Source organism: Triticum aestivum, chromosome 3B (genome assembly GCF_018294505.1).
Source record: "Triticum aestivum cultivar Chinese Spring chromosome 3B, IWGSC CS RefSeq v2.1, whole genome shotgun sequence".
NCBI classification, from domain to species: domain Eukaryota; kingdom Viridiplantae; phylum Streptophyta; class Magnoliopsida; order Poales; family Poaceae; genus Triticum; species Triticum aestivum.
The window spans coordinates 823,224,051-823,239,608 of NC_057801.1; the positions used below are offsets into that span (position 1 = coordinate 823,224,051).

At 40.7% G+C, this 15,558-nt stretch overlaps 2 protein-coding genes across 2 annotated transcripts; both read left to right on the top strand.

Annotated features, from left to right (window-relative positions):
* Nucleotides 1-981: 981 nt before the first annotated feature.
* LOC123066862 (DIMBOA UDP-glucosyltransferase BX8-like) lies at nt 982-1,563 on the top strand. Its single transcript, XM_044489857.1, has 2 exons — nt 982-1,396; nt 1,458-1,563. The coding sequence occupies exons 1-2, from the start codon at nt 999-1,001 to the stop codon at nt 1,561-1,563; spliced, it is 504 nt and encodes a 167-aa protein (XP_044345792.1). The 5' UTR covers nt 982-998.
* Nucleotides 1,564-6,187: 4,624 nt separating this feature from the next.
* LOC123068027 (UDP-glucose iridoid glucosyltransferase-like) lies at nt 6,188-7,060 on the top strand. Its single transcript, XM_044490553.1, has one exon. It carries the CDS (start codon nt 6,188-6,190, stop codon nt 7,058-7,060), a length of 873 nt encoding a protein of 290 aa, XP_044346488.1.
* The last annotated feature ends 8,498 nt before the right edge of the window (nt 7,061-15,558 follow it).

Below are 15,558 nucleotides of genomic sequence, written 5' to 3' on the forward strand. Positions count from 1 at the left end.
CGGTAGGACTTAACTGCGCCGCTACATCCGTTTGATATTAAAAAAAACTACCGCCATAGAGTTTGGCGGCAGGTTCTTAGCCATGCTCTGCCCTGCAGCAGTCGGTCAGACATATATTGCACTGCGGCAGCCATGTGTTCATCAGCTAAAGTAAAAGCTAGCCATGCATGTGTGGCCTAGGGAAGCACAAGAGTGCAAGCTAGGCCATGCATGTGTAGCCATACGTGTGTGGCCTAGGAAACAGTAGATAGGCTGGGGTAAGTGGGACAAGACGTGAAGCATAGCCATGCATGCATGCGTCGTGCATGCAAGGTACGGCTAGAGTTAATTATCTCACTCCCAGGCATGCAGGAATAGCCATGCATGCATGTGTAGCCGGTCTCCAAGAGCCTACCCTCAAGGATTACTGCGGTAGGGTTACACAGTCTACCGCCGAAGACTCTGACAATAGGGTATTTTCGATGTTGAGCAGATGAAATGGCACAGTTAAGTCCTATCGCCTTTAACCGTGATGGTAGGTAGGTTGTGTAACCTTACCGTCAAGGACTATGGCGGTAGGGAAAAGGGTCAGATCCCGAAATATTTTTTAATAAGGGTCAGATCCGACTAAACTTTGTTCAAAGGGTCAAAACACGAAAATTGTCCCGCTCAACAACAACGACATCAGGTCCGCCACGTCGGAGAGCATGCTCGTCATTGACGCTGGCGTCGGCCCTGCCTTCCAGGTGTTCGACGAATGACATGAATGGACAATATTCGCGTCCGTTCGGGTCGCCGGACGGTCGGCCTGGTCCGGACATTTGCAATCGTTTTGTCCCTAAACAAAGCACGCACTCGAATCCTGGTGCTGGCATCCCGTATCCATCCATCCATCCATCCATCCGCTCTCTCCCGCTCTAACCGATTCATTGCGCTACTACTAATGATTAGGAACCAAACACTATACGGATCGATATCTCCATCACCAATTAGGCAGCCCTCCTCTTTCAACAAAAGCCATGGCCAGCGAGGCGGGGAAGGCTCCGGCGAGCCCCGGCCGGCGCGTGCTCATGTTCCCGCTGCCGTTCCAGGGCCACCTGAACCCGATGCTACAGCTGGCGGACGTGCTGCACGCCCGGGGCCTCCGCGTCACCCTCTTCCACGCGGCCTTCAACGCGCCGGAACCCGTGGCAGGGTACCGCTTCGTGCCCGTCGGGGCCGGCGTGCCGGCCGCCGACCTCGTGCCCACGGGCAGCGACGCTGACTTCGTCGGGGCGCTGCTGCGCTTCAACGAGCGCCTGCAAGGAGCTTTCCACGACAGCCTCCGCGAGGTGCTGGAGGAGGAGGAGGGAGCGCGGCCGGCGTGCCTGGTGCTGGACTCCAACCTCCGAGGCATGCAGGTGGTCGCCGACCGGCTCGGCGTGCCGACGCGGGTGCTTCGCACGGGTGGCGCGGCCTGCCTCGCGGCCTACATGGCCTTCACGGCGCTCTGCGACAAGGGCCTCCTCCCGCTACAAGGTACTACCACCACACCTACCTAACAACACAAACAGTTCAGATCACTTTCTGCATCGGGACAGTTGACATGCAAGTAGTACTGCAACTTTTTCTTAGCCGATGCAAGTAAAACTTTAGCCTTTAATTAGGGGTACTGTTAATTAGTAAAACTTCAGCCTTTAATTAGGGGTACTGTTATGAGATCGCGTTTTGGCTCTTGGATCCTCGAACCTGAATCCAGGAGCAGGCTGCGGGGACGCCGAATCTTCATCGAATCGTACCGAATCGGACCTCGTTCCCAAATCCGATTTCGGGTCGATGAATCGAGATCGAGGGACGACCTACCGCTCCCCGTTTCCGGCTACTATGAGTCTCACACGTTTAATTTACCTTTTTTCCCCGTTGAGAATGCCTACTTCAATTGGACTTTTAATACAGAAAAAGTAGAAAATTCAGAAAACTATAAATTTTGTATATAGACACCATATAAAACCTTAATACGAAATACTTTTGTCTAATATATTAAGTAAACATAATACACCCATCTATATCTATGCAGTAATATGGAAAATAAGCTATGCTTTCACTGAGTGAGATAAAATGTTTAGCAATTTAGATGAGTATGCAATAGCAAACATTGCATTAGACGGAGAGGTGACATAGCAATTTAGAGGCATCATTGAGATGCATGACATTGTAACCGATGCTACAAGTACAACGTAGTTATCTAAATGCATGGCAATTTTTTTCCTAGTTAACTACATTCCTTTATGTGTTTTACAAATTTTGAGTCATCAAGTAATTTCCTTTTATATATGATGTGCCCGAAATTTCCTACGACGCCTTTGGATGTGTTTTGAATAGTCACAACATTTTTGGTGGACATTTTTATGGCGCTGGATGAAAAAAAATCATTTAATATATGGAGCATTGTTTTTAACTATTGACATGTTTTCTAACTTAAGGTGAACACATCATTTTCAAAACCGCCAAGCATTTTCATGTTACCGTTGAAAAGTTTTTCTTGAACAAGCGCACATTTTTTAAGGCATGTTTATAATTTTATTGACATTGTTGAACATTTTTCTTGAACTAGTATTACATTTCCTGATGTGAGATGATGCTAATCATTGGAAATTTTTCTTCAACCAGAGGCCCATTTTCGAAAACCAGCTGAACGCTTTTGTTGCGACCTTGATTTTTTTAAAGAAATGATGCGACATTTGTCAAAAGAAAATGTTCCTTTGCACGTAACAATTTTTTATGACCTATCAGAACAATCTGCACTAATGCTTTGTTTGTGTTTTCCCCGAATTTCTTAGTGCACTAATATAATTTAGGTTTTTTATGGAATCCAAAAATTAAGATACAACTCTAGAGCAGAGTAGCTACCTTTTTTTAGCAAACTGCAGACTGGCTACCTAGTTCAGCTCACATGGATGTAAAGCGTTAGAGATGCTGCATAGAAACATATCGTGAGCCGGCCCAAGTGAGCAACGCTATCGGGTATTGAATTCATGCTCCAGCCAACTTATCCAAAAGTCCGAACTGATGGAGGGAGGCGGGCAATATATTTCAACACTCCCCCTCACGTTTAGGCTATTTTAGTCCTTAGACGTGGGATCGGTGTAGGCCGCAGGATCTTTTTATTTTAATACTGCGTTGGCAGGGTCTTGAACTCAAGACCTCTTGGCTCGGATACCATATTGAATTCATGCTCCAGCCAACTCATCCAAAAGTCCAAACTGATGGAGGGAAACGGGCAATATATTTCAACATCGGGGTCCCTCAGCTACGTCTCTCCTTCCACTAAAAAAACCCAACAACTCTTGCGGAGTAACTAATTAAGGGTTATCCCTTGGAGGGCTCCTACAAAGGTCTCTTTCTTGTATTGGGAGCGTGTCAAGTGATATGCTCAACCTCCGTCACGTCTCACGCGTTGGGCATATCCTCGGGTTTTCAGGTTTTTTCACACGTTTTTGGGTTTTATGTGTTTTTTTGGCTCTTTTGTCTTAGTAATTTTTTCTTTGTTTTCCCTAGGTTTTGGAGGATTATTTTTTTGGAAGCAAATCTTTTTTCTGAGAAGCATAGCTATGCTTCCACAAAAAAGGGGAAAACATGGAAGCGACGTTTTGGCTCTCGTGTGCGTCTGCACCCGAGGATGCAAGATAAACTTGTTTAAAATAGTAATTTTTTAAAAACTAAGTTTTTTATTTGTGACTCATATGCGTGCAATCTGTACCGAATTTCGTGGAGGTTGGACATTTCAGTAGCTGTCGGTAAAAAAGACAAATTAGATGTATGTTAGAAAGCTTACTGTTTGCGCACTGTTTGGGCCAATTTTGTCTTTTTTACCACGAGCTGAAATTTGACACGGACATCACATAACCCAACATCTTCCATGTAAAAGAATTCTTTTTTTTCGGATTTTCAGTAAAAAAATTCAACTTACTATTCACCGGAGCAGACGAGCCTGGGCTCATAATTGATTATTCAGGAAGATACAACCTATGCTACCAGCGGAGCACACCTATGTGTTTTATTTAGTTTCCTTTTTTATTATTTTTTTGGTCTTTGTTTTTGTATATTTTTTTGTTCGTCCTTTTTTATTTCCATTTTTTGATTTTTGTGGTTTTATTTCATATATTTCATTTTTTAAGTTTACAGAAACCTATCAACATGTGATCTAGTTTCGAATATCTCAATCGAGAAATCCAACGATGAAAATGGTTAGGGCTGTGGATGCATGGTTCAAGAGATAAACCGTTTTGTAAAAAAAGAACCTATCAAGAAAAGGAAAAAATCCTAGTTTGCAACAAGTGGGGCACCTGCAGTGCATCACTTGTCACCGCCAGATAAGGTGGGAATGACATTTAGAAAGGTTACCCCTTATTGATTGATTTCATGGCTCTCGTGCCAACAAAGCCATGGCCTATCAATCCAGTAAGGGGCCCGGCCCAAAGTAAGGAATATATCAAGCCAGTTTTTTCAGACATGATCATGGAAGCGTTTGTTTTGTCAAAGGTAGTGGAAGCTCCTATATGACGCATTTTGCCTCAAATAAGGATCCAACACACAGGCGAGGCCACAACTAGACCTTCCCACTTCATGCGTATTTGTAGCGACCGATGTACTGACTGGTGCACCATATCAAGATGTTTGTTGCAGTAACTATCACCATAATGAACCGGTCACTTTACCGACCTGATAACTATAGATATTGGTTCATTATGTTCTTTACATTTTTTTTGTTTTATTGAATATATGAACGTTTCTTAAAAAAACGAATATATTTTGAAAACACAGTTATTTTTGAAATATCTACGATTTTTTGGAAAATGGAATTTTTGAAAGTCCAAATTTTTTAAACTCGATACAATCATTATAATTTCAATCGTTTTTCAAAAACACGAATATTTTTTGAAAATTCTCCAAAAAAAACTTGAAACATGAATATTTTTACATGTGTGAATGAATTTTCATAACACAGATGTTCTTGAAAAACATTTTTTATTAAAATTCCTGGATATTTTTAAAAATTTATGAAGAAATTTCGAAAATATGATCATTTTTAAATTTGTAAAAAATTAAACATGAATAATTATTTTAATTGTCCTACATTTTTCAAAATTCCAAACGATTTTCTGAATTTTTAAAAAGGATTTTGTAAACAAGAAAAAGAAACAATAGAAAACTGGTAAAAGAAACAACATATAAAATAAAAAATATATAACAACGGCCATGAATCTTCGAGAAGGTTCTAAAAACCGATATCCATGTGGACTAAATGGGTCCGCCATAAAAGGAACTAGGTGAGCTCTTTGCAAAACTGCAACAATTTGACGCAATGTGCGTCCAACCAGTAGTACCCACGATAGCTAATTAAATAAAATTACCATAAAAAAACTAATCACACAAGGTAAGAACAACTATAACTAAATGTTTTCTCAAGAAAAATGATAAATCTAATAAATCTGACTGTGGTTGAAATAGACAATCGCTTGAATATTCGAAAAGTACCGAGTACCGAGGTGCAGCTCCAACAAACAAGTGACAATAGCCAAGCAACGTATCCTGTGGTGCAATAAAATTTAGAAAAAATGCTAAACACAAAAAGTACACTAAACCAAGCACCAATTGCAAGGGAGATAGTGCAAGCTCCAAGAATGAGTCGCATAGAAAAGTAGATGGCACATGGAGTGAAGTGCAATAGCATGCAAAAGAGTTGCCTCAGTTTAACACAACTCGCTAGATTGATTCCTTTGCTTGATATGATTTGATTTGCTTCTGTTGTATTCATGTTTTTCTTAGTGGCATAAGCCTTAGTACCCTAACTGCCCGTTCATGCTCAAAAATTAAAATAATATGCAGTAGGAGACATACTTTCTTCCTCACATTAACACAACTGGTATTTGATAAGACTCATGTTAAGAGTATATCGATGGGGTGACTTGCATAAAGATGGAAGAAGAAAAATAAAAGTAAACGTAGTTACTTGTGAATATATAGCATTTTATAAACAAAAATTATTACTCACATTAACATATGTACACTACCACACATAATCACAATCACCTACAAGTATCAATATTTGTTGAAAACCTGACTCACATATTTAAGGTTCCTAATTTCCTAATGGTGCATTCTCACATAGTCAACCAATGACTGGCCAATTTTTTTACCAATTTTTTCAGATCATGCGCAATTGAACATGCAACTGTATGATCTCCAACCACTCCAATTGGGAGATATGGTCTTCTCAACCACTGCTCCGCATGAAACAATGTGCAATTGCCTTGAGCGCATTATGGAATCTGCTAGGTATTCTTCTGGTGTCATCATTAATACCTTCAGTGAGCTTGAAGGTGCCGACCTGCAAAAGATCATCCATGGTGTAGGTGTCCCAGTGTATGCGGTTGGTCCGCTTCACAAGATATCTTCAGGTGCCCAGAGCAGCCTATTGGATGCCGATAAAACTTGTTTGAATTGGCTGGACAAGCAGGAGGCGAAGTCCGTTCTATTCGTGAGCCTTGGGAGCTTGGCATCCATGACCCATGAAGAGCTCGTGGAGACCGCATGGGGCTTAGCCAATAGCTGCATGCCATTTCTTTGGGTGATTAGGAAAAACTTGGTTCAGTGTTCAAGGAAGGTAGGCCTACTTGAAGGCTTTGAGGAGGTAACACGCGGTAGGGGAATGGTGGTGAGCTGGGCCCCTCAACAAGAAGTCCTTGGGCACCAAGCGGTTGGTGGCTTTTGGACCCATAACGGCTGGAACTCGACGTTGGAAAGCATATGTGAGGGTGTTCCAATGATATGTAGACCCCATTTTGCCGATCAGATGATTAATGCTAGGTATGTCCAAGAATTCTGGAAGATAGGATTTCAGTTAGAGGGAAAGTCGGAGAGGGGGAAGATTGAGACGAGTGTTAGAAAGTTGTTTTGCCAGGAAGAAGGTAGAGACATGAGGCATAGGGCAAATGATCTCAAGGACAAAGCAACCCAGTGTATGAAGAAAGGAGGCTCTTCAAAAACTAGAATCAATTTGTTAGTGAATTTTATAATGTCATTACCTTCTTCCATTTAGACGTGACTTGTTTTGTATTTTCATATGAATTCATTCCTAAAACTTGGAATGTTGTTCCCGTAAATGGACTTGTTTGGCATATGAGTGAACTCTTACATATTGCTTAATACATTTCTGCCAACTTCTGCATAATTTCATTTAGCACATAATATTATTTATGTTACATTATTAGAGTTATAACATACTTCATCTTGCTTAAAAATAAGATCTATAATTTTTTAATCTGAAGTCAAATTGTGCAAAGTTGAAGAAGTATCAATAACTACATACCAAATTAGTACCATTAAATACATAATAAAAGAAATCATATTAGATATTTTTAGTTTGTAGTCATTCATAATTTTTTCTATAAACTTGCTCAAACTTTGCAAATATTTAGAAACTAGCAAATTGATATTCCATTCATTAACATATAATATCTGGCAACCGAGAAAAATTCCACCATAGCACTAATAAGTTGAAGTATTAAATGTAAGATGATGTGAAGAACATGGATGGCACAATATTAAAAGACAACTATTCTTCAAGCGAGTAAAATAAAATGTTGAGTTAGTTGAGTATACAGTAGGAAGCCATCGCATTAGATGGAGAGGTGACGTATAAATTTAGGGGAATCATGTAGATTCATGACACTGCACTAATGTAAGAACATAATCGTCTAGATGCATGCATTTTTATTTTATTATTATTTTGTCGCTGTTGAGTCATGTCTTTTCTTTTATGTGATGTTCCAGCAGAAATTACTAAAAGAGCTCGAGCTGCATGAAGCCCTTTTTGGAAAAGTAAAAAAATAGGTTTTAAAAAATTATGAAAAAAAATCCAAGCACAATATGGATGTATACAGCATTTTTTTGCAAAGTCCATGGCGAAATATTTTTCTAGTGAGCTACAGAAAAGACAAAATCATGTATTTCTAGCACATGTACTATTCACTATAAAAGTACATGATTTTGTTTTTTTTGTACAGATCACATCGAAAGATATTTCATGATAAAATTTCACACGCATCTTGTATACATCTACAAGAACTTGTGCATTTATTTTCAGATTTGGTTTTTAATTTAGAAAGTTCATTGTTGAATTTTCGATTTATTTTTGCTCCATAGGGCCCTCGAGCAAAAAAATTGACTTTCACGTTCCATATATTTGTAGAATGCTTTTGGATGTGTTTTAAATAGTTATAAAATATTTCTTAGACATTTCCATGACGCTGGATGGATAGCTGGGAGTTTTTTGTTGAACTTGCAGCACAATTTTTAATGGCATGTTTACAATTCTATTGAGATTGGTGAACATTTTCCTTGAACTAGCATTACATTTCCTGATGTGAGATGGATGTTTTAAGTCAGTAACTGGAATTGTTTTCTTTATTTGGTGGCACATTTCCGAAAGACATATGGTTGTCAACCAAAAAAGTTCGCTTCCATGAAACAAATTTTTATGACATGTTGGAACAACTTGTGTAGTTAAATGATCAACTTATAGCAATGCTTTTTTAGCATTTACTTTGCAAAATTCTTAATGCACAAACATAATTAATGTTTCTTTATGGAAATAGAGAAATTAAGATATATACTACTTTAGCTCACATCAATGTAAGGCATTAGAGATGCATACAAGTGGGCTGACCTCCCTCAACTGAGGTGCTGTGCTAAAAGCCATAACTTGTCATTGGAATAATGGGCCAGTCCGAAATCATTGAATTGATGATTGAAGTATATATTTTTGGCAGAATCGAACAACTCATAAACCGAGCAAAACTATAAAAAAGATAGTTGCTTGCATTTCGGCAACGAGTAGCGGGAACCTAGAAGCATATCCAATGGTGCAACTAAATTTGGAAATAAAGGGTAAGCAAACAATCAAGAAATCAAAAAAATAAAATAGAGCAAGAATCTGTTGAAAGGGAATATAGAACATTTCTACAAAATGCAAGAGCCAAGGATGAGTCATAAAATAAATATAGATAGCACATGGAGTCGAGTGCAACTGCATGTAAGATTGTATATAGAGTGACCACCATTGAGATGGAGTACACAAATCAAAGTAAAAAGAGCTTCCTAGTAACGCACATGCATCCTCATATACGTTTTGTAAACATGTACTACAACAGACGGCAATCACAATAACAATAATTATAAACTAGACTCACATATTTATATTTCTTAGTTTCCTAATAATGCAGATGCATCCTCACATACGTCACTCGACAGTTGAGAATATTGTTATCTAAATTCAGACGTTCGCAACTGAATATGCCACTGGAGATCTACACCACTCTGGTTTCGAGACACGGTCTTCTCAACCACAACTCCATATGAAATGATGTCCACCTGCCTAGAATGCATTGTGGAATAATCAAGGTGTTCATATGGTGTCATCCTCAGCACAATTTGTGACCTCAAAGATGCTGAGCTCTGAAAGATCATGGATGGCGTAGGTGTCCGAGTGTACGCGATTGGATCGGTTCCCAAGATATCTTCAGGTGCCTAAAGTAGCCCACTGGCTCAAGATAGAAGTTTTTTATATTGCTTAAACAACTAGGAGGCAAAGTCTATTATGTTCATGAGTATCGCCATCCTAGAGGGGCACTGGCGCGCATGGTGCCGCTGCAACAACAATTCCTGGAACATGATTTCCGTTGCAAAAAAATGTAACACAACATTTGTTGCAAAGGTTTCTGCAACATTAGCTCTTTTGCAATGGTGGAGGGAACCGGTCGGCCGCTCAATGGCGTCAGATCTTATAGCTTGCAACCCATCCGATCTATTCAAAAGATCAGCCCGCTGACACATAGCACGCCCGGCATAGTAATATATTCCAAGTTTATTTTGAACTCGTGTGTTAAGATGTACTCCCTCCGTCCCGAAAAACATGTCGCGAGGGCAATTTTACAAAAAAAACCTTCAGTTTCTCCCTACCAAACCCGCACTCCTCCTCGTCCTCCTCCGACAGAATCCCCAGCTGCGCTGCTCCCCGCTGTCGTCGCTTCCCCGCTCCCCCACTGCAGCTGCGCTGCTCCCGGCCGCCGCGGCTCCCCTGCTCCCCCGCTCCCTCGCCGCAGCTGCCTCCTGCTCCAGCACCGCAGCTTCCGCTCGCCTGCCTCCCCAAGCTCCCCCCTTCCTCATAAAAATCTTCGATTTCCCCAGCTTAAGCTCGACGACCCACGCGCCACCAGAGGAGGAGGGAACCAAGGTCGGCGCCCCTGCCAATCTCCACAGCCTCCAGCGACCAACCCCATCTCCTGCCCCCTGCAACTGGTCCTGCCAGTACGCCGCGTTCGCCGCCGGTGAATGCCCTCCGGAAGGACTGCGCCTAGCCCCTCTGCTTCGGCGCTCCTCGGCCGTCCCCGGCCCTCTGCCTGGTCGCCAGGGACGTGCTGCTCCGCGCCTGCTCCAGCCGGGGGCCGCCGCCTGCCGCGCCGGCTCTGGCCCTTTGCTCCGGCCAATCCCGGTGCTGCTCACCTGCTCGGCCAAACTCTGCCGCCCAAGACTTGCTGTCAACAAACTGCAAGCAGGCTGGGACAGGAGTAATGTTCTGAGAAAGCTCTTCTTTCTGCTGTTCTTCCTACCAGTATATGATGAAAATGAAATTAAATTTTAACTGCAAATTTGTGTATCAGCATGTATGAAGCTGAATCATGCTTATAACACTGAAGATCTACTGAATTTTAATGAATGTGAGATGTTTTGATCTGAACTAGCTATGTTACAACAACTTGACAAAATACTCTGAAAGATGTTTGAGATGTTTTGATCTGAACTAGCTATGTCAGAGTCTAACTGATTTGGTGCTTCTTCAAAGGTCATGTATGTTTGTTTTTTGGGCATCTGCACATCAGGCCCTAATAGTGCAACAAGTCATGGTTTTCCTTTTTGAATTGAGATATTTGACATAAAGCCTCTGTGGTCATCTCCTATCACCAGTAATAGTTTTGGTCTAAATTTGGTTCGGAGAGTTGAATCCCGGTTTAAATAGAGGCTTTATTTCCTAGTACTAGGAAAATATCCTAGGTACTGGTTGTTGTGGTGCAGCTATATCTTCCTTGTGAAGTTAAGCAAAAGCAGATCAAGTGCTCTGTTTTTACCTAAAGGATTCTACAGTGTCATCATATCTGAACTAAATCAAGGAAGTGCTAGATTAAATTTTTAATGATCTTGCTTTAACTTCTTCTCGGGAATTATTTTTGATCACAAACAAGTACCGGCCACCCAGTGTCCCAAGATCATGTGCAAACCTTTCAAAGTGCCCAGGTTTCAGTGAACTAGTCTCAGCTTGAAATTTGGTTCAGTTAACTCCATACAAGGTTTCTGTAAATCTTTTTTTCAGTGTAAAGTCAGACTAGATTTGAATTCCGAGCAATGCATTCAGAGAAATGCATTCAGTGTAAATTCTCACAGATTCAGTGTAAATTCCGAGCAGCATATTCAGTGTAAATTCTCATAGATTCAGTGTAAATGCATTCAGTGTAAATTCTCACAGATTCAGTGCGAAATGCATTCAGTGTAAATTCCGGGCAGCACATTCCACACTAGCTTCATCTTTGAAATTTAATTAGTGCATTTGTACACTTTAAACTGGAGTACATTTTGATTTTGATAACTGACAGCATATTCATGCATTGATTTTGATTTCGGTTTTGTTTTCTATACAGGACAATTAGCTTCTTCAAGAAGGTAGAAGACGCCGTCCACCCTGTGTCAAGATTTCAGATTCAGAGATGAGTACTGAAACTACTTGATGCTAGGATTCAGACTAAAGTTACTGTCAAAACTGTCAATTTTCTCCTTGATGTGAGCATTTATAGTTTGATCCAGAGATTCAGCCAAATTGTCCATTTAACAGAAGTTAGGTTCATAACTGATCCCTAGCTATCAAAATTTAGTTAATCAAACTGTAACAAACTGTCCATTTAACAAAACTTAGGTTCATACCTGATCACTAACTGACAAAACTGAGAAGTGTACTCCTGGAGTACTCCTGCTTGGAATATTTTCCATTTTGAAACTAAGATCTGCTTGGAGCATTTTCAGTTTGCAAAACTGTAGTACAGCAGAAGTGTATTTTCCATTTTCAGTTTGACAAATTTCACTGAATTCAGTCAATAGCAATCATTTTAAATGGTGTACACAAGAATCAGTAGTTATCTGATTTTTACAGTAGAGTGGATCTTGTTTGAACTACTCTGAATTCTGTCAAGATGACAAGATGAGAATGCCTCCCCTTTCCTAGAGCAGCCTTCCTTTAGTTTCATTCAGTTTGGGCATGGGACCTCCACATTTTCGTTTTTACTGGACCTCCACAGACTAATGGTTTTATTCTCACAGATTGATCATGAAATGTGGGGGCATCATTCATCAAAGCCATGACATGAAAAAAAGTTGGGTCATCTTGACATCCTGTGTTGTGTGTGTGTGTGTGTGGTGTAGGAAAAAGCTTAGACTTGCTCTTAGTGGATCAAAACATGCTGTTAGGAAGTCTAAGTTTACTCAAGGCCTTGTTGTTAATGCATCTTTAACTGAATTTACTCAAGGCCTTTTTTTAACTGAATTTCCCTTACTGCAAGTGCTCTTCAAGTCCCATTTGCTCCTTTGTAAACCCAAGGATTGCAACGTAAAGATACTCCTACTTCTTCCTTCTCCTCAGTTTTGAAACTTCAACTATCCTATCTACATTACCTAGCTACCGTCAGAATAGAACACTGTATATCTATGGCTTCATTTTAGAAATTTAATTAGTGCATTTCTAAAATGGAAAACATTATGTTAGCACAAATATTCAGTTTTAATCCAAATTATTCAAATTAATCCAAATATTTTAAATTAATTTAAATAACTAAAATTAATCCAAATCAATTCAAATTCCAAATAACCCAAATTCCAATAAATTCCAACAAGGAGTTTATATACAAGGATTAGACAAGGCATACACAAGGGCATGACCTCTTTGTCCCCTCTTGACACAAGATTACACATGACATAAGGGCCTCTTTGGCCCCTCTTGACACAAGATTACACAAGACATACACAAGGAGCACCTGACTACATGACATAAGGGCCTCTTTGTCCCCTCTTGACTACATTCTTTTCCTTTCTCTGGCCACTTCTTCCCTTCCCTTCCCTTTACTTTTCTTTCTTTTCCCTTCTCTAGCTAATTCTTTCCTTTCATTTTCTTTTCCAATTGCAATTTCCATTTCTTCTATAATGGCCCTAGTATCAACAACTACCCGACTATCGCAATATACACCGGTTATTTCCATTCCAGCATTCTGAACGCGATCCTTGTGCAAGTGGGGCAACTTATATTGATTTCCTCCTTTGTCTTTCATAACTTCAAACATAACTGCTTCTAATGTGATAAAGCTTCTGTGCAACTTGTCGGGATCGTAGTTCTTGAATTCCTCTTCCACACCCTGTACCAGTTCCTGGATGTTTGTAGGTGACCTGCAGTCGGTTAGAGACTGGAGAGAGGTATGGAAGCAGAGGTCCAAACAATTTAACTCAGGGCTATTTGGGGGCTGTTGTAGCAATCGGATGTCAAGATCAGTTTGTTCTACAGCTTCTCGAAAAGCTACATCATTGGGAAGGACATGGGCTTTGCATTATCCTGTTGGATGAATATTGTAGCTCCCTCGTCATCGTCAGGCCACTTATCCTGAATTGCCGGGATAACCTTATTGATTAGATAATCTCTGCACACAGGCCTTGTTACTTTCACTGATGTCAACACTTTTGTTCCCTTTGTTCTATTATGACTTGTCCGCTTCGCCTCAGTCTCTTCAACGAATGCCCAAATGCCAATCTTCCCGTCGAATGTTAGCTCCCCCTCATTGTTATATCGAGGCATGGCAACGGCTGTTAGGAACATCACCTTCCCAATGCTGTGAGTGTTTGACACGGTGCGCTTCGGCTCAGGTTCTCCTGGAAGTACATAGTAACTATTCTTCACTCTCGTCATGTCAAACCACTTCTCATCGATGTGAACCATATTCGTCATTGGTTTAAACATAGCCCGAGAAGTTGAGATTGAATTGTCATCGACCATGGACATACAAAATTTCAATCTCGCAAGCTTGTTCTCTAGCTTGAGGTGAGGCTTCACGGTGCTTGTGATGCGGTTGAGCTCATTCAACTGGAACCTCTTATGTAGGGTCGATCGGGCCACACCTAGAGACCGTGCCAGAGATCGAATTGTCCTTCTTTTATTTAGTGGGATTGTTGAGGTCCTCTCTAGATCTAGCTCCTTTCTCTTTCGGCCAGATCTTCCTGGCTTCTTGCTTGAGACATCTACTTCTTTGCCATCGGCAATTTGCTTTTTGGCTTCTTCCCAGATTCTTTCAACAGATCGTACACTTATGTCCAACAGGTTTGAGACTAGCAGCTTGTCGTCTGGTTGAACAGACCCATCTCTGAGCTCGATTACCAGCAAAGCGAAGTAAACACCATGCCTCTCCTTATCTGACAATTCTCTTCTCTTCTCTTGAAGTATCCAATTCATATCTTCATCCTCTTCCTCTTGAGCTTCGTCCTCTTTCCCTTCATCTTCTGGAGGCATCCAATTCATAGCTTCATCGTCTTCCTCTTGAGGCATCAAGTTCAAATCCATAGTTCCATTCTCTGCCACTTGAGGTTCCTCCTGTTCAGGGATCCAATTCAAATTAATACCTTCATCGTCTTCCTCTTGAGGCATCAAGTTCAAATCAATAGTTTCATGTTCTTTCTTTTGAGGCATCAAGTTCAAATCCATAGTTATGTTTCCTGCCATCAATGACAAAAGATGAGTACACCATGGTACCATAACAAGAATATACACACACAAAATGAGTATGCAAGTCAAACAAGAAATAGGTGCCATGGCACAATTTCTAGTTTGGTTGCCACGGTAGCCAAACAAGAAATGCTGCCATGGCAGCCAAACACTTTGCTCTAACCATAACCATAAGCCATTTTTTGTAGCCAAACACTTTGCTCTAAACACAATACAATTGGATGTAGTGTAGTGGTAATCACCAATGTTCATCCATATTTTGCATTTAAAAACCCAGATTTGAGTCTGGATCAACTCAGTTGTACTGTGTCAATATCCAACTTAGATTTTACTGTATGTATCTTAACTGAATCTTAACTGAATTTTGACCATGTCTTGATCCTTTCTTGCTTGCTTGCTTCTTTTGGTGTGGATTTTACTCAAGGTTGGCTAGATTTTCCCACAAGGTGAGCTAGATTCCTGTGAATGTATTTACACAAATAGGCTCATAACTGAATTTTTTGTGCAGTAGTTTAACTGAATTCTAGGGAGTATCATGTTTACTGAAACATTTGCAAACACAGGTCATGGCAGCAGAACATCCATGCTGAGTATTCTTTGGGACCTCAGCTGAGAAGATCTGCTCTAGTGAGTAAAACAGGGCAGAAGGATTACTTGCTTTGCAGTGAGTAAAATAGGGCACTTTTTGACAGTGAGTAAAATAGGGCACTTGCCTACACATGTCCTGCAGA